The sequence below is a fragment of the Triturus cristatus genome, chromosome 10 (genome assembly GCF_964204655.1).
Source record: "Triturus cristatus chromosome 10, aTriCri1.1, whole genome shotgun sequence".
NCBI classification, from domain to species: domain Eukaryota; kingdom Metazoa; phylum Chordata; class Amphibia; order Caudata; family Salamandridae; genus Triturus; species Triturus cristatus.
The window spans coordinates 558,595,089-558,621,775 of record NC_140593.1 but is presented as its reverse complement, the minus strand read 5'-3'; the positions used below and the strand labels follow the sequence as shown (position 1 = coordinate 558,621,775).

Genomic DNA, 26,687 nt, shown 5'->3' with positions numbered 1-26,687 from the left:
GTGTGAACTTGGTTTGCAGACCTACCTCTGGGGTTGGTATTGCGGAGGTATCTATTCTAAGGTAAGGAATCTATAACTAATTGTCTCTTTCAGATGAACAAGTTAATTACCTTCAGTAATGATATATCTGTAAGAGACAGATTAGTTATATATTCCTTACCGCCCCAACCTTCCTCCCCGCTCTGCTTCTAGGGTCATGGAATCCTGGTCAGTGTCTTGCATGGCTCTGTGCTTCTGGCTTGGAATGTCGTGTAAAAGAACAGACGTCAGCACGCGAGGGCGGCGTCTAAGTGGCTACCACGAGGTCATCCCGGCGACCAATATGCCAACCACCAATGCGGAGCCGACCAACACCACCTTTCGACGCGCTGAGGCACTGCAGACAAAAAATTCTCTGGATCGAGTCGAACGCCTGGGGTAATTCTAAGGTAAGGAATCTATAACTAATCTAGGTCTCTTACAGATATATTGTTACCGAAGGTAAGTAACTTGTTCTTCAAGAAGAAACTTATTCACTTCAATAAATTCATAAACCCTCTCTCTTAAACCATCCGACTGGTCTGTTTTACTCCCACCCCATAGTCAAAAAAAGAAAAAAAAAAAAAAAAGGAGAGTCACTGCCTTGGGGAAAAAACTGCGCATTTACTCTGGTCGAGGGACCAGTTGCGGAGCCACCACCACCAGTCCTCTTCCAAGTCTTTGTACTCCTCAGGTAAGTCGAATCAAAAGAAGAAGTCGAAGAAGCATTGTTGCTCTTCGACTTCTCCCCGTCCGTCGGCTGACGCGACGAGGGATGCGGGTGGTGCCCCTCCAGCGGCTCCATGTGAGGAGCCCGCTGGGTCAACTTCGAGTTTCCCTCCCTTCCCAGAACCCGGAGCGACCCCTGCCCAACTTCAGAGTTACTACGAAGTGATGCATGCCATCTTTGGGCAGCCCGACTCTGCCGGTGCACCTTCGGGCGCCGCGGACTGGGCTGGGGGCCCTGGGCCTTCAACACCGGTGGCTTTGGCCCCGGTACCGCAGGGTCCCCTTGGATCCAGGCCTGGATCCAGATCGACACCGGTCGAACTTGTAACACCTCCGGCGGCACTGACTCCGGCACCGCAGCAGATGCCGGTTGTGTCCCCAGCCGGCGTCATCCCTGGCCTCCACCCTCAGGTGGACACGGAGCCAGACTGGCGTCGACCGACGCTGAATCCAGCACCGACGGCTACTTTTGTACCCCTGTTCCATCCTGGTATTCCTTTTAGGCCAGATTGGCAAACAGAGGAGGGGGAGGAGGACTGGGAGGGGTCTGGAGACCCTTTGACTAACCATTTGCAATGTGAACCGGACTGGAGAGAGGAGCTGGGGGAAGCCAGTGGTCTGGATACCTTACTAGACCTTGGCATGTTGTCTCCTCCTACCGTGGCTATGGAGGAGGGAGCGTCTTACGCTGTGGTGTTGCGTAGGACGGCCGAGGCTCTCAACCTCGAGCTACCTAAGGTGGCAGTCAGGACCAACCTCCTGATTAACAAGTTACTTACCTTCGGTAATTATATGTCTGTAAGAAACATAGGTTAGTTATAGATTCCTTACCTTAGAATTACCCCCAGGCGTCAGACTGGATCCGTAAAGTTTTTTGTCAGCAGTACCCCTGTGCATCGAAAGGTAGGGTCGGTACGCTCCGTGTTCGTCGTCGGAGTTGTGGTCACCGGGCTGACGTCACGGTAGCTACATAGATGCCGCCCTCGCGCGCTGACGTCAGTTCTGTACACGACTTCCCACGCCAGAAGTGCAGAGCCATGGAAGACACTGACCACTGGTGCACAAAGCTAGGGCCCTGAAAGGAAGTCTTAACCCTAGAAGTCAGTTTGCAGAACGTGGAGGATGGGTGCTAAGGAATCTATAACCTATGTTTCTTACAGATATATCGTTACCGAAGGTAAGTAACTTGTTCATCTGAAAGAAACAGTTAGTTATAGATTCCTTACCTTAGAATAGATACCGCAGCAATACCAACCCCGGGGGTGGGTCTGCAAATAAAGTTCACATCAGGAAGTCCTCGAGAACAGAACGGCCAAAGAAGCGGTCTCTCCGGACTTGGCTGTCCAGGCAGTAGTGTCTTGTGAATGTGTGCAGAGATGCCCACGTAGCTGCCTGACAGATGTCATTAAGGCGGACTCCACGTCACAAAGCAGTGGTAGCAGCCGTCGCCCTGGTGGCATGGGCGTGCAACCCCACTCAAGGCTTCTTTGCCAAGGAATAGCAAGCTTTGATGCACATAACAACCCATCTGGAAATGGTCCGTTTGTGCGCAGCCTGACCTTTTCTGGCGCACACGTAGCCAAAGAGCTGGTCATCCACCCGGAATTGTTCTGTGCGATACAAGTAAAAGGAAAGCGCATGATTGGATCCAGACAGTACAGCCTCTTCTTTGGAAGGATGCGGAGGTGGAAAGAAGGTAGGCAAAGTGAAGGTCTGTCCAATATGGAAAGGAGTAACCACTTTGGGAAGGAAGGACGGACAAGTTCGAAGGACAAACTTGTCCGGATAAACAGTCAGAAAAGGAGGCTTAGAAGAAAGTGCTTGGAGCTCACTCACCCTGTGCGCATAGGTGATGGCCACCAGAAAAGCAGTTTAAGGTCAGAAGCCTGAGAGGACAGTTATGCAGTGGCTCAAAGGGAGCACACATTAGATATGTAAGAACCAAGTTCAAGTCCCACAGGGGTATTACAAAGGAACAGGAGGAAAAGGATGAGTAATGTCCTTAAGGAAGCGATTTACAACAGGGGAATTGAAAAGAGAAAGCTGATCAGGAAGCCTAAGGAAGGCAGAAATGGCTGAGAGGTAGCCCTTTAGAGTGCCCAGAGCAGAGCCTGCTCGGCCAAAGAAAGGAGCAACAAGAGAACCTCAGAGAAAGGGGCGGAAAGGGGCTCCACAGTCTTTGCTGTGCACCATGCCACAAATTTCTTCCATCTGCAGGCATATTCCGTGTTAGTGGAGGGACGCCTGGCTGCCGAGATAACACTACAGACTTCGGAAGGCAGGTCAAACTACGTCAACTGCCGCCGCTCAATCTCCATGCCAGAAGGTGGAGGCTGGACAGGTTCGGGTGGAGGACCGTCTCCTGCTGCTGCGACAGAAGATCCTCCCGAAGAGGCAGCCTGATTGGAGGATCGATGGCCATGTGTATCAGCTCGGGATACCACACTCTTTGTGCCCAATCCGGAGCCACAAGAATGACATGTGCCCGGTTGCGCTTGATCTTCTTCAACACTCTGGGCAGAAGTGGTATAGGCGGAAAGATGAATAGAAGACTGCAAATCCACTTGCGACGAAAAGCGTTGCCTAATTAGTGCCACCTTGGAAATTCCAACGCGCAGAATTGTTGACATTGCACGTTTTCTTCGGTGGCGAATAGATCTAACCAAGGCTCTCCTCACTGTCGAAAGAGACCTTGCACCACCTCCGAGTGAAGACGCCATTCGTGATCCATCATGCACCTGCGGCTGAGTTTGTCCGCCCTGGCGTACAGGGAATCTGCCAGGTGTTGACCCACCAACAAATTGCCCTAATGTCCAGAGGCGGAGGGCCTCCTGACATAGGGTCTACGACCCCACCCGCCTTGCTTGTTGCAGTACCACATGGCGGGTGTGTTGTCTGTCAACACCTGCACTACTCTTCCCCGGACAGAGGGAAGAAATGCTTTGAGTGCAAGACGAATCGCCCAAAGATCCAGAAGGATGATGTGGAGCCCAGACTTTGCCGGAGACCAGAGGCACCTGATCTCCGCCTCCCCCATGTAGCCACCCTATCACAGAAGTGATGCATCGGTCACCACGGTAAACTCTGGTTGGGGAAGGGAGAGGGATCTGCCGTCGACCCAATCCTGATTTGTGAGCCATCACTGCAATTAGTGTGCAGTGCCATACAAGATCTGGACGCAATCGGACAGGTTTCCCTGATGTTGTGCCCACTGGAACTTCAGGTCCCATTGCAGAGCCCGCATATACCATCTGGCATGGTCCACCAGCAGGATGCAGGAGGCCATCAGGCCTAGAAGCCTGAGGGTCAGCCTGACCGAAACCCGGGATAGAGGCTGAAAGATCGGAATCATAGCCCGAATATCCCGGACTCACTGTTCGGGGGGGTATAGACTCGAAACTGCGCTGTGTCCAGAACCACTGCGAAGGAGAGGAGCTTCTGAGAGGGAGTCAGGTGTGACTTCGGCACGCTGATGGAGAACAGCAGTGACTGCAGGAGGTCGGCCGTAGTCTGAAGGTGGGAGACTACAGTCTGGAGCCAGCCCGTCTTCAACAGCCAGTCGTTGACATAGGGGAAAACTGGAACCCCTGATCCGCGCAGATGAGTTGCGACCACTGCCATCAGTTTCATGAACACGCAAGGGGCGATGGTAAGGCCAAAGAGGAGCACGGTAAACTGAAAAGGCTCGCGGCCTACCGTGAACCGCAGGTAACGCCGGCAGGACGAGGATGTGAAAATAGGGGTCCTGCAAGTCCAACGCTACCATCCAGTCTCCAGGGTCGAGGGCAGACAGGACCTGACTGATCTTCAACTTTTTGAACTTCTCCTTCCGGCGAAAGCAGTTGAGGTTCCTGAGATCCAAGGTAGGACACAGGCCTTTGTCCTTCTTGGGCACCAGAAAGTAGTGGGAACAGCAACAACGTCCAACTTCTGGGACAGGAACACGCTCAATGGCTCCCTTGGCCAAGAGTGTCGAAACTTCCTGTTGGATAAGGGCCAGCTGATCCTCCGACATGCGACCATGCGGTTTCAGGGCCACCAATGGCGAGTGGGCGGCAGGATTCGCCATCACCTCCCCAACTGGCGCACCATCACGTCAGACAGGTGAGTTTTGCAAATAGTCCGAAGGGGCTACTCCCTCCCCTTCGAAGCTACCCCCCCCCAGCCATGCCACCTCAGTAATATCGAATGTCGGAGGATCATCTGGCCCTTCTCCAACAGGAAGTTACGGCTCTCTTGGCCAAGGGAGCCATTGAGCGTGTTCCTGCCCCAGAAGTAGGTTGTGGTTGATTTTTTCACTACTTTCTGGTGCACAAGAAGTACAAAGGCCTGCATCCTATCTTGGATCTCAGGAACATCAGACGCTTGATGGTGATGCTAGCTCAGGTCCTTTCTGCTCTCGACCCTAGAGACTGGATGGTAGCATTGGACTTGCAGGATGCTTATTTTCACATCTCCGCGCTGCCGGCCCACTGGTGTTACCTGCGGTTCACAGTAGGCCACGAGCATGTTCAGTTTACCGTGCTCCCATTTGGCCTTACCAGCGCCCCTGGGGTGTTCACGAAAGTGATGGCGGTGGTCACAGCTCATCTGCGCAGATCAGGGGTTCCAGTCTTCTCCCTATGTCGACTGGCTGTTGAAGGGAGGCTCGCCCCAGGCTGTCGTCTCCCACCTCTAGACTATGGCCGACCTCCTGCATTTGCTGGGGTTTTCTATCAATGTGCCGAAGTCACAACTGACTCCCTCTCAGAAGTTCCCTCTTCATCGAAGCGGTTCTGGACACAACACAGTTTCAGGTCTATCCTCCTGAGCAGCGAGTCCGGGATATTCGGGCTACGATTCCAATCATTCAGACTCTACCCTGGGATTCGGTCAGGGAGACCCTGCAGCTGCTGGGTCCGATGGCCTCCTGTATCCTGCTGGTGGATCATGCCAGATGGCATATGCAGGCTCTGCAGTGGGACCTGAATTTCCAGTGGGCACAGCATCAGGGGAATCTGTCTCATTGCATCCAGATCTCGGAGAACACTGCGAGCCAATTGCAGTGCTGGCTAGCGTACCGGGATTATGTGAACTGCAGATCCCTCTTTCTTCCCCAACCGGAGTACACGGTGGTGACAGATGCATCACTTCTAGAGTGGGGTGGCCACATGGCAGAGGCGGAGATCAGAGGCCTCTGTTCTCCTGCGGAGTCTGAGCTCTACATCAACCTGCTGGAGCTCGGGCGATTCGTCTTTCACTCAAGGCATTCCTTCCCTTTGTCCGGGGAAGAGTAGTGCAGGTGTTCATGGACAACACCACCGCCATGTGGTACTGCAACAAACAGGGTGGGGGTGGGGTCATGGACCCTATGTCAAGAGGCCCTCCATCTCTGGACATGGCTGGAACATCAGGGCATATCCCTGGTGGTTCAACACCTGGTAGGTTCACTGAACACCAGGGTGGACAAACTCAGCCGCAGGTGCATGATGGATCACAAATTGGCGTCTTCACTCAGATGTGGCGCAAGGACTCTTTCAGCATTGAGGAGAGCCTTGATTAGATCTATTCGCCACCGAAGAGAACGCGCAATGTCATCAATTCTGCACGTTGGAATTTCCAAGGCGGCACTCGCGAGCCAACGCTTTCGTCACGAGTAGAGTAGCGGTCTTCAATCTGCCTTTCGTCTGTATCACTTCTGCCCAGAGTGCTTAAGAAGATCAAGCACGACCGGCCCTATGTCATCCTTGTGGCTCCGGATTGGGCACGAAGAGTCTGGTATCCCGAGCTGTTACACATGGCCATCGATCCTCCGATCCAACTGCCTCTTCGGGAGGATCTTCTGTTGCAGCAGCAGGGGACGGTCCTCCACCCGAACCTGTCCAGTCTCCACCTCCTTGCATGGAGATTGAGTGCCAACAGTTGACATCTTTTGACCTTCCTCCCGAAGTCTGTGATGTTATTTTGGCAGCCAGGCATCTCTCCATTAAGATGGTATACGCCTCCAGATGGAACAAATGTGTGGCATGGTGCACAGCAAAGGCTGTGGATCCCCTTTCTGCCCCTCTTTCTGAGGTTCTGTTGTTCCTCCTGTCTTTGGCACAGCAGGGCTCTCCTATGGGCACTCTGAAGGGCTACCTCTCAGCCATTTCAGCCTTCTTAGGCTTCCTGATCAGCCTTCTCTTTTCAAGTCCCCTGTTGTAAGTCGCTTTCTTAAGGGCATTACTCATCTTTTTCCTCCTGTTCCCTTCATAATGCCTCAGTGGGACTTGAACCTGGTACTTACTTACCTTATGTGCGCTCCCTTTGAGCCGCTTCATAACTGTCCTCTCAGACTTCTTACTCTAAAGACTGCTTTTCTGGTTGCCATCACCTCTGCTTGCAGGGTGAGTGAGCTACAAGCTCTTTCTTCAACGTCTCTTCTTCTCTGGCTTTTCATCCGGACAAGGTTGTTCTGAGAACCAGACCTTCCTTTCTTCCCCAGGTGGTTACTTCTTTCCACATTGGTCAAACCATCACTTAGCCCACCTTCTTTCCGCCTCCTTCTGAGGAGGAAGAGAGACTCCACCATCTGGAACCAAAACATGCGCTTTCATTTTATTTGGATCACAACAAGCAATTCCGGGTGGATGACCAGCTCTTTGTTGGCTACATGGGCGCCCAAAAAGGTTGGGCCGTGCACAAAAGGACCATCTTTAGGTAAGTCTTTTTGTGCATCAAAGCTTGGTATTCTTTGGCAAAGAAGGAACCTTCAGTGGGACTGCGCACCCATTCCACCAGGGCGACGGCAGCAACCACTGCTTTGGGACGGGGAGTCCCCCTCAATGACATCTGTCAGGCAGCTACGGGGGCATCTCTGCACACGTTCACAAAACACTACTGCCTGGACCGTCCGGTCCGGAGAGACATCTTCTTTGGCCGTTCTGTTCTCCAGGACTTTCTGGTGTGAACTTGCTTCGCAAACCTACCTCCGGGTTTGGTATTGCTGGGGTATCTATTCTAACGTAAGGAATCTATAACTAATTGTCTCTTTCAGATGAACAAGTTACTTACCTTCAGTAATGATAGATCTGTAAGGAACAGATTAGTTATAGATTCCTTACCGCCCCACCCATCCTCCCCGCTCTGCAAACTGACTTCTAGGGTCAGGGAATCCTTTTCTGGGCCCTAGCTTTGTGCACCAGTGGTCAGTGTCTTACATGGCTCTGCGCTTCTGGTGCGGAATGTCATGTAAAAGAACGGATGAGATCGCAAGGGCAGCGTCTAAGTGGCTACCACGACGTCATCCCGGCAACCACGATGGCAACGACGAACGCGGAGCCGACCGATGCCACCTTTCGATGCGCTGAGGTACTGCGGATGAAAAATTTGCCGGATAGAGTCTGACGCCTGGGGATAACTCTAAGGTAAGGAATCTATAACTAATCTATGTCTCTTACAGATATATTGTTACCGAAGGTAAGTAACTTGTTCTTCAGGAAGAAAATTATTCACTTCAATAAATACATAAGCCCTCTCCCTTAAACCATCTGACTGGTCTGTTTTACTCCCACCCCACACTCTAAAAAAGAATTTACAATTTTATTTTTTTAAAAGAGCATCACTGCCTTGGGGAGAAAACTATGTCGGGTCTGGTGGCTCAGTGGACTAAAGCAGCCACTGCAGGGGCCTGTGTTCAACCTCATGATCACAGGTTCAAATCCCGGTGGGTCCACTCAGTCTTTCATCCATCTGAGGTCGATAAAATGAGTACCATTGAGTTGGGCAACAATAAACATCTGTTATTCAGCGCTAGGACACCTACGGGTAATCGTGCACTTTACAAATACACATGTTATGTTTACTCTCCCCACCTTCTTAACACCCTGCCAGAGCTACCTCAAGATGTTATTGTCCGTCTCTACTACTGTCCATCGTAAATTTATTTTATATATTGTTACTATGTATTTTTTACTCCACATGCAATTCGTGCAAATGCTGCAGCATAAAGCGCTTTATATATATCTATATATCAACATATACTACTGTCTTTCGCATACTTTTTAGATACTGTCACTATGTATTTATATTTACGCCATATGAAACTAGTGAAATTGCTGCTGTTGCCAACTTTGTAAAGCACTCAAATACCTTCGGGTCAAGTTCAAGCTATACCAACCTCGATAAATAAATAAATAAATATAAATACACTTCTAGTTCTAATCTAATACAAAACAATATATATTTACATTTGATCAACTACAATCAATCAGCAGTTAGGAGAGACTTTTTGGGGAATTCACTGTAAGGACAATATCAATGTAGTTTCTTTGTCATTTTGTTCTTTATTATAGAGCAGAACATTTAATTAAGATACAATTTCAAGAGCAACAGTTAAGTTTGGAAAGGTATAGTTATAGACAGGATGGTAAATAAGACAATAACTATAAAGACTGAACCATTTCCATATAAAAGTTTCTAAAGCAGGTTGCCTTCGCATCAATTCCGGACTTAATCAATTGCAGACAGCATTTTGCTTCACCAACACAAAACCTTGGAGAATATGGGTGCACCTATGCCCAATGAAGCAGCTAAAGGAGCCACAGCCCAAACACTTAGTGCTGATGTAGGCACGTTTGCTTGAATCAACTATTAAAAAACGTGAAATCTAGGAATTTATAAATTGCATAACTAAGAGACTGATGGAGCCGTCTCTGGTGCAAGAACAAGACTGAAAGAGCTTCCTTCTCCAAGTAGAACACAGCCACACCAGTAATTCTCTCTCACACAGGTCCTCATGCAAGGTTTTATGACTGCCGTCAGAAGAAACAGACAAAGGACAAGTATTAAGAGGTACTTCTATTGAGGTGCAGGAATACCATATGTTCAGTATCCCCGTGCTCAAATCTGCAGATTACAGTTGCCCCCAGAATGGGGAATAACACGCAGACGTGGGAATGTTGGGTACGGATCTTCATATTTTTCCCTCATTCCAACAGGCCCAAATCTGCACATAAAAAAAGACCTGATGGTAGCAGGTGGTAAACCGGTTTGAGCTTTTTTTAGGGCCATTGTAGGAAGGATGAAGTGAAGGGGGGGGGGGGAAGAGTAGAGCAGGTGATTGTAGTGGGAGGTGAGGCGACAGCGTTTACCGCTGTCTTCAAGCTGCCTTCGGCTGATGTGTGTGTGGGGGGGGGGGGGGGGATGTTGCCTGAAGCCTGTGCATCTCCACTCCACAGTCCAGAGTTTGTGGACCCAGTAATGCCAGGCCTGGGGACACTGAGAATGAAAAAACAGCTGACAGTGGTATCCCTCGAGGATACTTCTCCAGATCACTTGTAATGTGGGGGGGGTGGAAGAGTTAGAAGGAGCAACACAGACAAGACAATGGGGGATATAAATAAATAGAGAGAGAAGGAAAGTGAGTGAGAGAAAGAACATGGAAGTATACTGGTATTACTGAGTCTGGCGGTATCCACCTCAACAGCCACTAATATGACTCGTTTCAGGACACTCTTGGCATCTCCTAACTGGTTTCTTCTTCCTCTCCACATGCCGGGTCTCTCTGATGTATGGTGGCCTAGCTTTGGCAAAGTAGTGCTAATTGTAAATGAGGATAGGCCATTCATCTAGCCAGCTACCCAATAAGCAGATAGGGGCTGTAAATAGCCCTTAAAGTTTTTTTTTCATTTTATGATCAGTTTCATTCATGATTATACTAAACACGGCAGAAATAAACATGAAAAATCTCACCCGGATCATGTTCCAAAGCTGATTTCAGAACTTTTTCTGCCTTAAGATACTGCTTGAGCTTAATGAGGAGTTCAGCGAGATCGTAGGAAAGGAAATCCTGTCCACTGATCTTCTCGGCTGCTTCATAGTAGTTTATTGCCTAAAAAACACTACAATAAGTCACCACCTGGTATGCAGATAAAGGAGCCTACAAAGATCATGCAGACTTTTTTCATTGTCTATGAAAGTCACATTTACCCCTAGGAAAGCTGGTAAATTGAGCCATGGATCTCAGAGTTCCTAATTTACCCAAGGAATGGAATTAAAAAGCGAATTACATTGTATTTTATGGATTTTGGGTCAGGCCATACATCTTTCACTGACATGGCGCGCATGCTCAGGCAAGTTAAATAGTGTAACTGACCGCCATACTTGCCCATGCTGGAGCCAGAATCACATGACATGAAAGTTGGGGACTTTTGCTCTCCTTTTCAATTCCAAGTTAGGGTTAACAAAAGCAATATTTAACATGGACATTTCTTCATTATCTGTGAATGGTTCAACCGTTAGACATTGATTTTTACACACATTTTAGCTTTTCCATTTTCACACACAACAGCGTTTTAACCCAAACTACTGAATCTAAACCTCCAGTGTCTAGGTATAATTCTGTTTGAGATGTGTCAAGAGTGCTTAACTATCTGGAAGGTTTGGGAAACAATTCTGGTCTCGAATTGAAGATTTTGACTCAAAAGTTGACTATTTTGTTATGTTTTCTCTCATTTAATAGAGTTTCAGCTGTTAGAGCATTAGATGTTTGGGGAAGAATTTTTAATCCAGAAGGGGGGTTGTTTTTATTTTAGCAAAAGAACAAAGTCAATTTCAGAAACTACATTATATCCATAATTTTGATGAACATGAAGATTTGTGTGTTGCATTGTATGCAAGAGTATGAAAGGAGGATTTCTGGGCTTCGTTCCCTTTCTGAGCATCAGTTGTTAATATCTTTTATGCACCCATATAAGGCAGTATCACCTCTTACTCTTGCTCGTTAGGTGAACGAGATAATGAGGAATGTAGGGGTGGGTGCAAGTTTGTTTGGTGTACAGTCTGAGGAGTGCTTCTGCTTCAAAAGCTTTTATTCTGGGGGGTGCTTTGCAAGACATTTTGAGGTGTGTGGATTGGTCTAATGATGCAATTATTATGAAATTTTATTTTAAACCGGTTGTGAATGCAGCTTCTTGTTTAGCAGAGAAGCTTTAAACTTGAAATAATGGGGCGTGGCCAAGATGGCGGATGGGAGAGATGCACTTTCGGCTCTTCCCACTCCCTGCCGCTAGGCCCCATTGCCAAAATCACCTCTAGCAATTGATTTGCCTCCCCAGCCACGACATGGCGCTCCCAGAAGATACTGGGGGTGCCTGGACAACTATAACAGCCCACCAGACCCTGGAGGAAATATTGCGGAGACCAGACACGGTCTAAGCAAACATGGGCCTGAGCTATCGGGGTGGGCAGCCCAAGACAGCGCATGATGAGATCTGCAATGGCAGAGATGGATCGCCCACTTGCACCAGTCTGGCAACAGGACTGTTGCAGAGATTCTCCCCCCCTAGCCCCCCCGCCCAGGGTAGCGGCTCGCAGCAGAGGACCTTCAAGAGCGAATTGGCAAAGTTAGGCGCGGACGCCTCTTGCAGCCTGCCTTCAATCTGCGGACTCCGGAGAGCGGGTCGGCCGGCAACTGCTTGGTTTGTGCTGGATTGGCACCCCTGGCCTTCCGCCCTGCCTGCGACTGTGTGCCTCTACGGAAAGCAGAGACTAAGCCGGATTCCCTGCCTCGGACGGCTGGGGCCCTGCTGGGCGTGCCCGAGGACCCGCACCATGCAGCAGCACCGCTCCAGAAACCCTGCAACACACCCGGAGACCTGCCGAGGACCGCAGGGTTGTGACCGCTCATGGCTGGGCCCTGAAGGACTTGCGCCCCAAGGAGGCGACCTCGCAATGGGAGAAACCATGAGACCTGCTGTTGCCTGACCTGGCCCAGGTAGTGATCACAGAGGGAGGAAGACCTGCGGTGGTGCGCCCCCTATCCCCCGGTGAGGCTTGCTGGGGTAACGTACCCCACCTTCAGTGTCAGATAACTACAGCATTGAAGGTGAGGGGGGTGGGACTGTTGGCTGGCCCATCTGCTGTGTATGCCCCCCTCTTCTCGCAACGCTATGCCTCCACCTAAAGCGGTAGCTGAGCACCACTAAAATATGCCACCATCAAACTGCTTGCTGGGCGGTTCCAGCCCTTACATCACCACGTGGTTTATGTGGGCACCTGATTTGCCTGGGATGAGAAAATGGGCCGTGGCTCCGGGGCCCAGCCAACACCACAAGTTTAAGCTCTCCTGCATACCCCTTCTCCTGATTGTCACCACGGTGCCCGTTATTTGGTACCGCATTACAGCAAGCTGAGTTTCCCTCCCATGCTGGTCGCCCTTCCATAAGGAGGTCCACTGCTGCTGGGCCCCGCCCTCTGGCTCTGTGACCGCAGACTGCTGATCGGACCCAAGGGGTGGTCGCAGACTGCAGGGTGAAGCCTTTCTCTACCTACCACCATGATCTCGGGAAAAGGCAAGAGGGGCAGGAACGTCAGGGACATGCTCGTTAAAAAGCTATTGGGGCCCAGGTGGGCGATGCAGTGGTAAAGGGCGCATGGAAGAGCTCACAGACTCTACGCACACGGAGGTGGCCATCACCCGCCCCTACCTAGAGACGCTGTTTGCCTCTCTACGAGAATACCTTCTGTCTATCAAAACTGAACTGGCAGGAGAATTTAGACCTTTAGAGATCCACGATTTCTCACTGAAGGAGCAAATTCTGCAACATGCCAGAGAGGCGCACCCCATCTAGTTCCAAGGCCAGTCTCCGGTTCTGTACCAAGATCTAGCGGAGTCCATATGCAAAAGCGCAGGGCCTTCCGACCCTTCACCTTGTGCCTCCGGGAGAAGGGGGTGCTCTACTTATGGGGCATCCCTTTAGGATTGTCTTTCGCCTGGTGGGGAAACTGCACCAGATCCATTCTTTGGACGAGGCGAGCCGTCTCCTTGATATCAAGGACCTCCTGCCTGTGCGCTCCCAGGGGCGCGGGGGCGGCACAGCCGTGGGAGCGCGGAGCCCTCGGTCCACAGTGGCAGTCTGTATTCCCTGGCTGGGCTTTGATCGGATCCAGAGATCAGTGCTAGAGAGGGACAACCTGTCCTTGTTACACTTGCCGGAGATCCAGCTGGGACAACGACATGATGCAAGACACCTACACATCACCTCATTCTCATTGCTTTTTCCCTATTTTGCATCAGTAGGGGGCTGGGTGGGAAGCGGGGAATAGGGCCACTACTAACCCCCTTTCTACTTAATACCCTAAGGAGATCTACACCCTGGACAGTGACTCTTGCTCTAAGGACATATTGTTAATGTTTTATTGGGCCACTTAGCTTCTTTGTTTGGGGTTTATTTTGGGACCTATTTGATGTAGATGGCCTCCTTCCCTTTGAGGCCTTACGCATGAAATTTGCACTCCCAGTATCACTACATGCAGATCCGCTATTGGGTAATGCACCGCTCTGTTCACACGGGAGCCAAGCGGCAACGTACTGCCTTCGAGCGGTGGCTCCTGGCCAAGAGTCTGACAAACGCATGGTCTCAGAACTGCACCGACTAATGGGCTCTGACTACAGAGACTCCTAAGCTTAAGAGCCAGCTCCGATGGGAGACAGATAGGTAGGGAACTACCGTTAAAAGAGTGGGATGACATTAACTACCGGGCATGTCACATGGTCCACAATATGGTTAGCATCTAAATACTCCACCGATTGCACAGCTATAACCCATCCAAATCACCAGAGTGCTGGCGCCAATGCGGGCAAACCGCCACGTTGCTGCACATTCTATGGGATTGCCCGAAAATACAGTAATACTGGGAGCCGGTACTCGCAGATACAAATACACTTTGATACGCAACTCCAGATTTCCAGCATGCATTGTATTAGGACTCCCAAACACTCTCACTTCCCCCTTAGGTTGAAGCAAGGCAGACACATTGGCCTGGCCCTGGGGGCGGCCTTAAAGAATATCCTATCCCACTGGGGCTCAGAGCTGCTACCCACAAACTTAGGATGGCTGCACCGGTTACGGCATACACTAGGGATGGAACAAATCTCGCTCTCCTTGTCCAACCAAAGTGCTTCCTTCTCTGAAATATGAAGGCCATTACTAACCTTGCTGACATCGGAATTCAGGGAACTTGTCCAAAATATCTACAGCTCTTGAGACTGGCTGATGCCCGGGGCCACTCGTAGCCTCCACATAGAGAGTACGAATTGGGACAACTGAGGGCATAAGCTACATTAAGATCTTCCCCCTCCCTTTTCCTTCCTTTAATTGTTCCCTTCTTTTGTAGTCACCAAGGACGGAGATGGGGGTGTTGATTGTGGACAACCTACAGCGTACACGGCCCTGACAGTAGGGCCTTACTTGTCGATATATCATTGCTTGTTGTCCTTTTTTTCTGTTGATGATAAATCAATAAAGATTTAAACCATAAAATTGCAATAATGTTAGCCTCCGGTGTTGCCATAAAATGTATATTTTCCCCAGTTTTGATGGTCAGAAAATCTGGATATTAACTCGTTCCGTGCTCATGACGGAACCACGCCGTCATGAGCCACGGTTACCGTGTGCTCATGACGGAGTGGTTCCGTCATGCTGCGGCCGTTGGCGGCCGCGCCGCCCACGCGGCGCTAATTCCCCGCCTGTGCGGGCGATTAGCGCAGTGGGCGGAGTCATGACGGAACCACTCCGTCAAAAGAAAAACAGCCCAACCGTGGCTCATGACGGAGTGGCTCCGTCATGAGCACTGCGCCACCGCGCTGCCCCCCCTACACCCCCCTGCGCTGTGGCGGAATTTCCGCCGCAGCGAAGGGGTTAAAGACAAGGAGACTAATGCTATCCCTCCCTTGTACCCAACCCAGTTTTGATGTTTGTTGGTTTTTTTTTATCTCGTAGCTTGTGCGCAACAGTAAAGGAAGATGAAGTTGAAGTTGAAAGTATTTGTAGAGCGCACTGTGACCAAGCGGTTTCCTGGCGCTAGGAGATTACGAGAGGCAGAAGGAGTAGCATAGGCGGTCAGTGAGAGGGAAACTCTAGGGTGAAAAAGTGAGTCTTGAGCGCCTTCCGGAAATGTAAATAGGTGGTGGCAGATCTAATTGAAAGTGGAAGACTGTTCCAGAAATGGGGGGAGAGAGTAGGAAACCTAGTGCCACCTACTCTAGACTTACGGAAGCGGGGGATAGTGAGAAGAGCCTGGCTGGAGGAGCGGAGATTGCGACTGGGGAGGTAGTGAGTGACCATCGAGTTAATGAAGAGAGGGGCTGTACGGGCACGGGCCATGAAGACTATGCATCCCATTTTAAAAAGGGTACGATACAGGATAGGAAGCCAGTGAAGGGATTTGAGGAGGGGGGAGGTGTGGTGAAATTTAGGGAGTCGATGGATAAGGCGAGCAGCCTGATTCTGAATGGTCTGAGACGCCGCAGCTCGTAGGCGGGGATGCCCACGTACAGGCAGTTGCCGTAGTCCAGGCGGGAAAGAATCATGGCTAAAATAATTTTAAGGGCGTCAAGGGAAAAAAACGGGAAATCTTACGGATAATACGGAGAGATAGAAAACAAGAGGAGACAACGGAGCTGATCTGAGGGCGCATGGAGAGGTCCTGTCTGATTTTAATGCCGAGAGTTCTAACTGAGGCAGAGGGGGCCGGGGGGGAGCCAAGACTGGAAGGCCAGAAGGCAGAAGACCAGGGGCTGGAAGGCCCACCAGTCAGGATCAACTCCGTTTTATCCGGATTGAGTTTGAGGTGGTTTAAACTCATCCAATCAGAGATAAAAACAAGTGTGGTTTGGAATTTAAGAAGGGAGTTGGTGGAAGAGGAAGGATCAAAGATTAACTGAAGGTCATCCGCGTAATTGTAAATGGAGACCTCCATATTGAGCAAAGAAACAATAAGAGGGTAAATGTAAAGGTCAAAGAGAAGAGGGGAAAGGGAGGAACGCTGGGGGACCCCACAGGACACCGTACGAGGTGGGGCAGAGAAACCAGAGAGCTGAACCGTCTGCGACCGGCCTTGGAGGAAAGACGCGAGCCAAGAGAAAGCGGCGCCCTGGATGCCCGCTGCACCGACACGGTCGAGGAGGATGGAATGGTCGACCGTGTCAAAGGCAGCGGACAAATCAAGAAGCACCAAGGCTTGAGGGCAGTTGAAATCCGCCTTGCTTTTAAGCTCGTCCAGGACAGAGAGGACAACCGTTTCGGTCGAATGAGTCGGGCGAAAGCCAGCTTGGTGGGAAGCCAAGAGATGGTTGTCCTCGATGTATGTCGACAGGCAGGAGGATCTCTCGAGGATCTTGCCTAGATACGGAAGCAGGAAGGATGGGGTCTGAACCAGGTTTTTTAGGATGGGGATGACACTTGTGTGTCACCCCTGAGGCGGAAGCCGGGGGCCGTGAGTGTGTTAATGCTTATTGTGGGAGCCGGCCTCGTGGCGTGGTCCTGTTCCCCCTTGCTAAGCCGTACGAGGTCCCATGCACCTCGGGGCTCCTCCATTTTGGATCATACGTCACTCCACGTGACCACCTGCGTGACCCCGCTTCACCTGGCCTCTGTCCCAGCGAGGCCCGACATCAAGGCGCCAACCCCTGGCCCGGGGGATACCACGTGAACCCTTCCCACTCCCGGCGGAGGGCAGTATCGATGGGACCCCCAACCGTCCTTCCACACCTAGGTGCGATCGCCCCACAGCTCTCTGGGGCCTGGCGCCTCTCCTGCTGGGTGTCTGGCCGCTCCCTACCCGGCCTCTCCGCCCCCTCCGGGCGCAAGGGTCCGGACATCAAAGGGCTCCAGTCCTATATCTGGGGCGACCCGACAACAGGACACCAGTTGTATCCTGGAGTAAAGAGCCCTGCTGATCGGATCGCGGCTGACCCTACGGAAGAAGAATCATCCTAAACCCACACTCTGAGCCCTGCTGACGACGTCGCGGCTCCACCGTGCTTAAAGACCTTCACGAACCTTTGGGGCCCTGCTGACGCTGTCGCGGCCCGACCTTGTTGAACCTTACCATCAGAGCCCAGCTGACCTCGTCGCGGCTCGACCGAAGCGGACCTACCACCGGAGCCCTGCTGACTGTGTCGCGGCTCGACCCAAGCGGAACTACCACCGAGCCCTGCAGACGCCGTCGCGGCTCCCCACGTCCGAGCCGCTCTGAGACCAGCACTCAAGGTCTGGCGCAGAGCCCTCCCGTACCTGGTTGGTACTAAGACTGTCCCGCTACCCTATCCTTCTAGCAGACATTGAGACTCTTACTGGATCCCTCGATCCCACTGTAAATATTGAATGTACTACTGCTGATAAAGAACCAAGTCAAGCAACTGATATTGAGTCCTGTGTGGTGGTGTTACTGGGCCTAGTGCGATCATAGAAGAAGGACCTCCTCGCAGGGGGCTTCTCAGCGGCGCTCGGCTATAACTTTGCGGTAGGAAGGTGCCCCGGAATAGTCTCCCCGACTCCCCGGTGGTCCTCCCTCCAACACTTATTTTTTAACCTTACGCTGTGTGCTGTGATTAACGCTCAGCCTTGCTTTATTCTGCGTGTGCTCGCCTCCTTTTTAAAAGCGCTCATTCTATGAACTTTGTACCTGCTTGTCGCCCTCTGCTACCTCAGCTTCCTTCCTCGCCCGGCAGATCTGGTGCTGGGTCGAGCAGAGGGTCGCCGCCATCTTGGGAGAAGGCAGGGGTAGCGCTCTAGTCGCGGCTGCCTCCCACCCTCCCGGACTACTTAAACATCTGCTACTCGCTCCCACACAGATGACTTGTGTGTCACCCCTGAGTCGGAAGCCGGGGGCCGTGAGTGTGTTAATGCTTATTTTTTAACCTTACGCTGTGTGCTGTGATTAACGCTCAGCCTTGCTTTATTTTGCTTGTTCTCGCCTCCCTTTTAAAAACGCTCATTCGATTAACTTTGTACCTGCTTGTCGCCCTCTGCTACCTCAGCTTCCTTCCCCGCCCGGCTCTAGTCGCGGCTGCCTTCCACCCTCCTCTCCTCCTATAAAATGCGCTCTGTTCCCCGACAGCGCAGCAGGCCGAAGGTGCGCCAAAGGTAAGCCCGTCTGCGCCCGTCCGCAACCGTCCGAGACCAGGGGCCATAAACTCTGCCCCTGCTCTAAGGTACACCCCCGGGCAGCTTCTCACTTACCAAGATACTTGGCCCCTTAGCCCTTTCACGCGTAATCGCATTCAGGCCCTGAACATTGCTGCCCCTTCCATCTCCTCCCCCGTCGTCTCCTTGCCCAGTCAGCAAATTATCGTTCCTCCTGTATACTCTTCCCCTCCCCCCCCCCTGTTTTCCGACGGTGGCCTCTGCCTACCTTCTTAATACCCGCTCAGCGGGCAGGCATCAGCTGGAACTTTACAACCTCCTTGACACCGAGCTCCCCGATTTCCTGTTTTTGACAGAATCCTGGTTCTCCGCTGATTCCCAGCCTGATGTACTCTCTGCACTCCCCGATTCGTATTACATACTTCGGGCTGATCGCCCTGACAAGAAAGTCGGTGAGGGAGTGGCACTGATCATTCGGTCTACTCTCCAGTTTCAGCCTCTGTCCTTTCCTCCCATACCTAAAATTGATTTCGTAGAGGCCCGTTAAGTGATTTTCTCTGTCCCCCTTACTATAGTTCTGGTATATCGTCCTCCTCAAACAATGCCCCATTTTCTACCTGAACTGCAAGAACTCTTAGCCACTCTGGTGATCAACAATTCGTCAGTCCGTCTGCTGGGCGATTTTAACTATTGGCCTGGCGACCCCAGGGAAGATCAGGCCTCCAAAGATTTTTCTGACACTCTTCGCTGCCTCAATTTTATCCTCCACATTCATGCTCCCACCCATGTTCTTGGTCACATTCTCGACCAGATTTGGTCGGCCAATCGGGCCCTATCCCCGACCACTATTCTTCCTTGTATCTGGTCGGACCATTCGCTCATCTACTTTTCCATTGACTCAGCAGTGATTGATAAGTCCCCCTTGCCCAAGAACGTCCCTGCTCGGAACTGGAATCGGGTTGATTTCAATTCCCTCCATTCCTCTCTGATAATGTCCTCTCCGGACTTATCGGCCCTTTCCCTCGACCTTCAAGTGGACGCCATCAACACCTGGCTTTCTACCTCTTGTGATCGGATTGCTCCGCTCAGGACGGTTAAAGTTTGTTGTCTCCATGAAGCCAATAAATGGTTCTCTAGCGACCTTAAAACCCTTAAACTGGCTCTCCGTCAATCAGAGCGGCAGTGGAGGCGCAACTACTGTCCTGCCCTGAGGGATCATTACAGGTCTCGCTTAAACAACTGGAATGGAAGGAAACCTTGAGAAACGGATAAAGTCTTTTCGTACAATAGGAGTTGTTATTTGGACGTTCGTGAGAAATAAATCTAGTACATTTTATAAGTGATGTTTTTATGTTATGTTGGCAGTTCACTAAGAAAAAAGCAAGAGGGATGTGGATTCTGGCCTTTAGTTGGGTTTGGAATTTTAATACAGTAATGTATTCTTTAAAGGGCTGCTGTGCGTGGTGCAATTAAAGGAGATTGAAATAATATTAGCCTCCGTGTCTTTAATTTAAAAAAAAAAAAAAGGCTTTCTAACAATCAAAGCTGGGGAAAATCTTAATTTCCCCTATATGATGTACATGTGTTGTATTTCTAATTATGTTATTTTTGTACAAGACATTTTAAATATCAAAAATATGTTTTATTATGTTTAAAAGAAAGAATTAAATGCACATATTTTATTTTAAATTTCAGAGGTATATGGTTTTGTGAGTTAGGTATGTGTGAGCAGTGCGAGTATTGAGATAAGGGTACTGAGTGGAATTTAATGTTTTCTGAATGCTGTAGCTTCATATACGTTACAAAGAACCCAGAAACAGCTGCAGCCACTGGTAACCCAAACCTTAAAATACAACTTGAGTCAACATCCTGTGCACAATCACCTGAAATAGTGCCTAATCGATAAATGTTGAGACCGATTCATAAAACTATTTGTGCACTTTAGAAAAACTTGGGGGTGCATTAGCGGCACTTATTTAGATGTATTTGATCATATTGGGGAGCGTGAAGTAGATCTTAAGGCCTAAGTTTGTTGGTCAGAGAAAAAAGGGTTTGTCAAAAAACGACAATGTGATACACAAGTGGATACAAGATATTAAATTCTGAGGTGCAGAAAAACATGCAGCGATGGTGGCATATAGGTTAATTATGATCAGAACGTGATGGAAAACTATGCATTCACGCCTGGCAAGTGGGGTTAGAAAAACAACATGCGGCACTGGATTTGAATACACTGTATTAAAATATTTAAATACAATGTCAGCGCACTAGAATTGGGATAGCTTGGTAAGGGAGGTCTTTGTTCATTGAGGATAAAAGAGAAGAAGATAGTGGTTTCAGGTTAGGGTCATGGTCAAGAACATTAAACTGGAAATATCGCGTGGCTATGCTGCAAAGGGGCATGTAAATGCTATGAAGATATACTGTTTTATACGCTAATAACATCAGAGACTGTATGACTAACTGAATCTAGTTAGGCTTTGTTTTTGAAAATAATATATTTTTTTTTTAAACGGAAAATATAATCAAGCTTTAGATGTTTGCGCTTATGTTTATAAACTCTGATGCAAGGGGATGTCTCATGTAAATGGCTGAAGGTTTCCGAGCAGAGAAAAGCAAATAGCTGAGGAAGGCGGAAACTAAAGTCCCATAAAGTATAAAATTCAATGTTTGCCATGAATGGAGCATCCACAAATTACAACAAACCTAAAAATTGATAGTTTTCCTTGATGATCAATTTCAATTGATTTTATTTTTCATTGTCAAGCGTTGCATGGTTGGTACACAATGAAAAATTATTGCAATCTATGGTTCCGTTACAGGCTCTGAGTGTTGCCTGCTTTTAGACAAACTTAAAAAACTATACATCTTTGTGGCCAAAACAGTCTGGGGAACTTAAAAGCCCTAGACACAAAAAGCCACAAGACCCTGTTGCTAATTTTTCATTTCCTCCACTTTTTATTCCATGTTTTCTGAGTTCAATGATAAGTTTGGAAAAATCTTGCCCAATCTAAAAGAAAAAATTACCCTAAGTTGAATCCAACATGAGTGGATAAATGTTTTCCCTCTTACACAGTATTAGAAAGCTGGGATAACGTCATTCAGCACAGCAACATTTTTATTGAGGCGGATTTTAGGGTGCAAAAAAAAAGATGGATTTAGGTCCAGATCTCTGTACTGGGGTGAATGTTTGACATCGTGCAGCATTCTGTCCATCAATTGTTCTATTTCCATTTGGCACCCAGAGTAGGACAGGTATGCCCAAACGTGGGTCCCGTGCTTTCCATCCCACTGGAGTCAAGCTAATCTGGCTGATGAGGGGTGATGCCCTGAAACCGGTCCCAGGATGCTTATTTCCAGTCCAGGGTGGACCTGGCCTGGCAGTTCGGGCTGGACTGTTCCCATGGGGAACAGGGTCAAGACTGATTTGCATATAGCTGGGTCTGAACTGGAATGGCATGAGGAGCAAAAGACGATGGGTTTTGGCCCAGATCATTTTGTTTTTAGGGGAAAAACATACTTTTTGCACAACAGTCTTTTGGCATTTTTCCTCCGATCACGTTAAATCTTTACAAATCACAACATGTGTGGGGAAAAATACATGCATTTAGCTTGGGAATCCTTCATTTAAAAAACTGTTATGAAGGCATAAATTGAAACTGTCCCACCAAGAGGGGGGGAATACCCTTAGCGCTTAAAGGGTTAATAAACATCAGAGGGAAGCATATGAGTCGCACCCACTTCACAGTTTACACATAACACAGCTGCTGATGGGTGTCTATTGTTTTCAAATTGTATAAATGTATTGCTTCAATTGTTCCTCAGAGGTAAGGTGGCTGGACATTGCATAATACAATGCTCTATTCTCATCCAAATGTGTCTGAATAACAGCAATAATAACTGTGTGTGATCCTAAAATAAAAATATGGCTGCCGTGTCCCTAAAATGTATGATAAAAGAAAACACTTCTGCTATAGGCCAGTCAGTAAACACCTGGAACACATCTCAACAACATGCAGATGAAGCCCCTGAATGTCAACCCCATATATTGCCATCATCAATTGTGAAATGGTTTCTGTTCCAGACCTTCTTGTACTGATGAGTCTTGACTAGGGCTTGCCCGATTCTGCTGGCCAGCGTTGCATCGGTTGGATTCCTCCTATGGGCTTGGTCATACACCTCCAAAGCTTTCTCAGGCTAAGAAAGAAAGAGAAGAAAGACCTATTAGCAACGGACATTTTTCGAGCTCAGCAAGCATTATTCGCTTCTCTCTTAATGGGATAGCATTGATGTTATCAGTTTTTAGAGTTCTATCAAAAACATATACATACCTCTTGAATTTTCATATATGCATCTCCCAACAGAAGGCTGGTCTGAGGGCCGGCCAAATGCTCGCAAAGCTCTCTGCAAAAACAACCAAATGGAAGGTTAGAATACGTTTCAATAAAAAGCATCATTGCTTCTACAGATTCATTATGAAAAGCAACCAAGACCATTAGAGAAGGAGATCTCAGAAGAGGAGGTGGGAAAAGCGATCGCCCATTTAAAGTAAGGGAAAGCGGCGGGTCCAGATGGCCTACCCGGAGAATTATATCGCGTGATAAGTCCCGTTATTACCCCAATATTGTCAAGTCTCTTTAATGCCATTCTTTTAAGAGGGGAGAACTCCCCTGAATCATGGAAGGACGCCACGATTGTTCTCATTCCAAAGCCAGGGAAAAAGCTATCAGAATGTGGGTCGTATAGGCCGATTTCTTTTCTAAACAACGATTACAAAATTTTCACATCTATTTTGGCACTAAGATTGGGGAAGGTAATCGGATCTATAATTCACCAAGATCAAAGGGGTTTTAAAAGGGGACGCCAGTTGGCTGATCATACTTGTGAATTGGTTGGGGCAATTGACATTGCAACAACCTTTTCTCTTCCATTCGCCACCCTGACCCTAGACGCCACAAAAGCCTTTGATAGGGTCAATTGGCCCTATCTGGTGGAGGTTATGAGAAGATTTGGGCTGGGGGAGGTTTTTTGTTGGGATGTCGAGATATTGTAGAGGGCTCCTACAGCTAGATTATTAGTCAATGGCACTTTAACAGACCCGATAAAAATTACCAGAGGCACTAGACAGGGCTGCCCGTTATCCCCGCTCCTATTTAACCTTTATATAGAGCCGTTTGCCCATATTCTGAGAAAGGAAGTGGATATTCCTTCATTTGTATATGGTGAATGGGAGAAGCGGATAGCGTTTTATGCAGACGATATTTTGGTGTATACTTCAGATCCGCAGAGAGCTTTTCCGACGGTAATTAAAAAGGCAGGAGAATTTGGGCAAATCTCCGGTTATGACATTAATGCCAATAAAACAGAGATTAAGTGTTGGAACGTTCCACATCCACAGTTCACAGTTGTATCATCAATGAGATACCTGGGAATACGTATCACTCATGATTTAGGTAGCTTGGCACAGTTTAATTTAGATCGGGTAGCAACGGATAGTAGGAAACTTTTGAGATCTTGGACATTCTTACCACTCTCGATTTTTGGGAGAGTAAACTTCGTCAAAATGTCTATTCTCCCAAAATTCACTTTTATTTTTAACTCAATCCCCCTGTCCTTCGATCGGAGAAAAGTGGAAAAAAGTCAGCGAGAAATACATTCGTTTATCTGGAATTTTAAATCAGTAAGGCTGACTTGGAAGAAGTTGAGAAGGAGGAGGGAAAAGGGAGGTCTGGCTTTGCCAGACCTGTTATATTACGCATGGGCATTTCAGCTAACTTATTCGAGGATGCTTCTGAAAATTTCCGTAACATCTTTGGGGAGTATGTTCAGGGCTATGCTAGGAGGAATGGACATCTCATTGGATGGTTTTTTATTTAAGTTTGGAGACATTAAATATTTCAAAAAAGTCAGACTAAAGACCTTGCAATCTGCCTTAATAAATTGGGTTCAGATAAGAAAAAATGTCAGGTTACACTATTATTCTAATTTTGCGCCGGTTTGGGACTCTCCCGGCCTTCCACCCTGTATGCAGGACAGCCTTGCAACCCCGTTAAGGGACGCTGGGATTTTAAGATGGGGAGAGATACTGGTGGATGGAAGGGTACAAGACTGGGAGGTTCTGAGGGACAGGGTGGGCACGGCTTTCTCTAGATTTAAGTATATACAGTTGGATGGCTGGGCACGGGCGGAAAATAGGAAAGGTCCTCAAGTGGGGAGTTACAGCCTGTTTGAACAACAACTGGTAGAAAAGCAAGAAGGGGGCAAAGAAGTGGCAATCTGGTATTGGGGTATGGTAGAGGAGGGGGATGGAGACTTTGTCTTGCCAGAAGAGCTATGGGGGAAGGAGTTGATCCCCCAGTGTGAGGACTTATGGATAAGATGATTTTCTTTTCTTTATAAAATTGTGAAACCAGTCTGGCTAAGACGTAATCACTTGTTTACCCTCCACCGGGCCTACCTTTCACCCCTGAGGCTCTCCAAGTTTCTCCCTGGGAAGAAATGCAACAAGTGTAATTTGGTGGCAGCCTCAGACATACATATGTTTATGGAATGCCCGGCCATCAGGCTGTTTTGGGAGGAAGTAATGGCCACTTTGGCCTCAATTTTAAGCTTATCATTGGAAATTACTCTTCCGCTAATAATTTTTGGTCTGGAAGAAAATATATCTGGACAGGCAAAGTCTTTCCTTTTTTACTCTATCATCCTGGCAAGACGACAAATATGTAAATTTTGGGTGGATGCCAAAGGCCCATCTCACGCAGCGTGGCTGATATCAATGTATGGAAAACGCTAAGACTGATCTGGCTAGATCATGCTCCAAACAAAAGGTGTCCTTTTGGGAATTGCTAATAAACTGGATATAGGATACCGTGTTTTTTTTTTGGTTTTTTTTTCCCCGGGTCCGATGAATGTGTCAACTAGGCTCCAGTAGATCCTGGGAAGTGGCCTCCCCCGTACGTTTTTTTCTCCTGGGTCGACTAACATTGATTGGTGCTTCTCCGTTCCTTGCCCAAAGAGGTAGTCTCCCGCCTAACATACATATTCTGCCCGGAAAAAGATATGGAGGATAGATCGACAACATTCTATGGCAAATAATTGGTGCTTGGCTTCTCTTCGGCGAGTGGAGGTAATCGCAAATGAGGACAAAAAAAAAAAAGAAAATACAAAAAAAAAAAGAAAAGCAACCAAGACCAGTAACTAAAATGAATTTCATTTCAAAAGGTTAAATCAATAATGGTAGGCCTACTTAAAGAGCTAAAAATTTTCATACTAAGTATATCTGGCGCACGTTCAAAGTTGTGGCATCATTTCATCCTCTGACTCACTTCCAGAAATGACTGGAAAACATAGAACTTAAAAATAAATAACTGTATACATTTTTTCAGTAGGGCCTGTCAGATCGACATGAAGCTTTTGAAAATAGCCCGAAGTAGAGTTACCGCTCCCAAAACAAGGGGGAAAATGACGTACTTGTAAATCGGGATAGTTGGAGCTTTCATCACAGGGGCTGAATGTCACTGGCACTATCACAGGATTTCACCTAAAGTGTCAGTCAGGAGAGTAAGGAATTCAGGAAATTCTATGTCTAGCAAGAACCCGGGAAGGTAGGATTGAGGACAACAGTAGCACTGATAATTTTTCATTTCAAATAATGAATAATATGCCAACAACATGCAATAGAATATTTTTATTATGTCAAAAAAGGAGAGGGGGGGGACCAGGAGCTTGATAATGGTCCAGTGCCTATGCTCCGAAAATCGATGAGGTACTCACAAAAGGAGGCACTGTTCCCTAGTGAACCTGGTCAAAGAGCGACCAGGATGCACATACGAATAAGAGGGATAGGGGAGTTAGGTCAGGGATTAGGTACTCAGGATGGCGGGGGAGACACAATATTGTCTCTTGTTGCCCTCACACACCCCGAAGGATGTCATGCTTCATCATCGGGCGTTTGCTCCTCGTCGGGCCGGCGGTGCAATGCCCTACGGGTCCCCCGAAGGGTCTCTTTGGCGGAGATCTTTAGAGAACTGCCGATGGGTGCATGCGGGTATG

At 48.6% G+C, this 26,687-nt stretch overlaps 1 protein-coding gene across 1 annotated transcript in view; it reads right to left on the bottom strand.

The window, feature by feature from the left end:
- LOC146789726 (tetratricopeptide repeat protein 21B-like) overlaps positions 1–26,687 on the bottom strand; it is a 372,315-nt gene that overhangs the window by 233,689 nt on the left and 111,939 nt on the right. Inside the window, exons 10-13 of the mRNA XM_085631186.1 lie at positions 22,967–23,039; positions 22,722–22,832; positions 10,459–10,597; positions 7,780–7,796 (exon numbers count right to left, since the gene is read on the bottom strand). Coding sequence (XP_085487312.1) covers positions 7,780–7,796; positions 10,459–10,597; positions 22,722–22,832; positions 22,967–23,039 — 340 coding nt within the window. The remainder of the gene's footprint in view (positions 1–7,779; positions 7,797–10,458; positions 10,598–22,721; positions 22,833–22,966; positions 23,040–26,687) is intronic.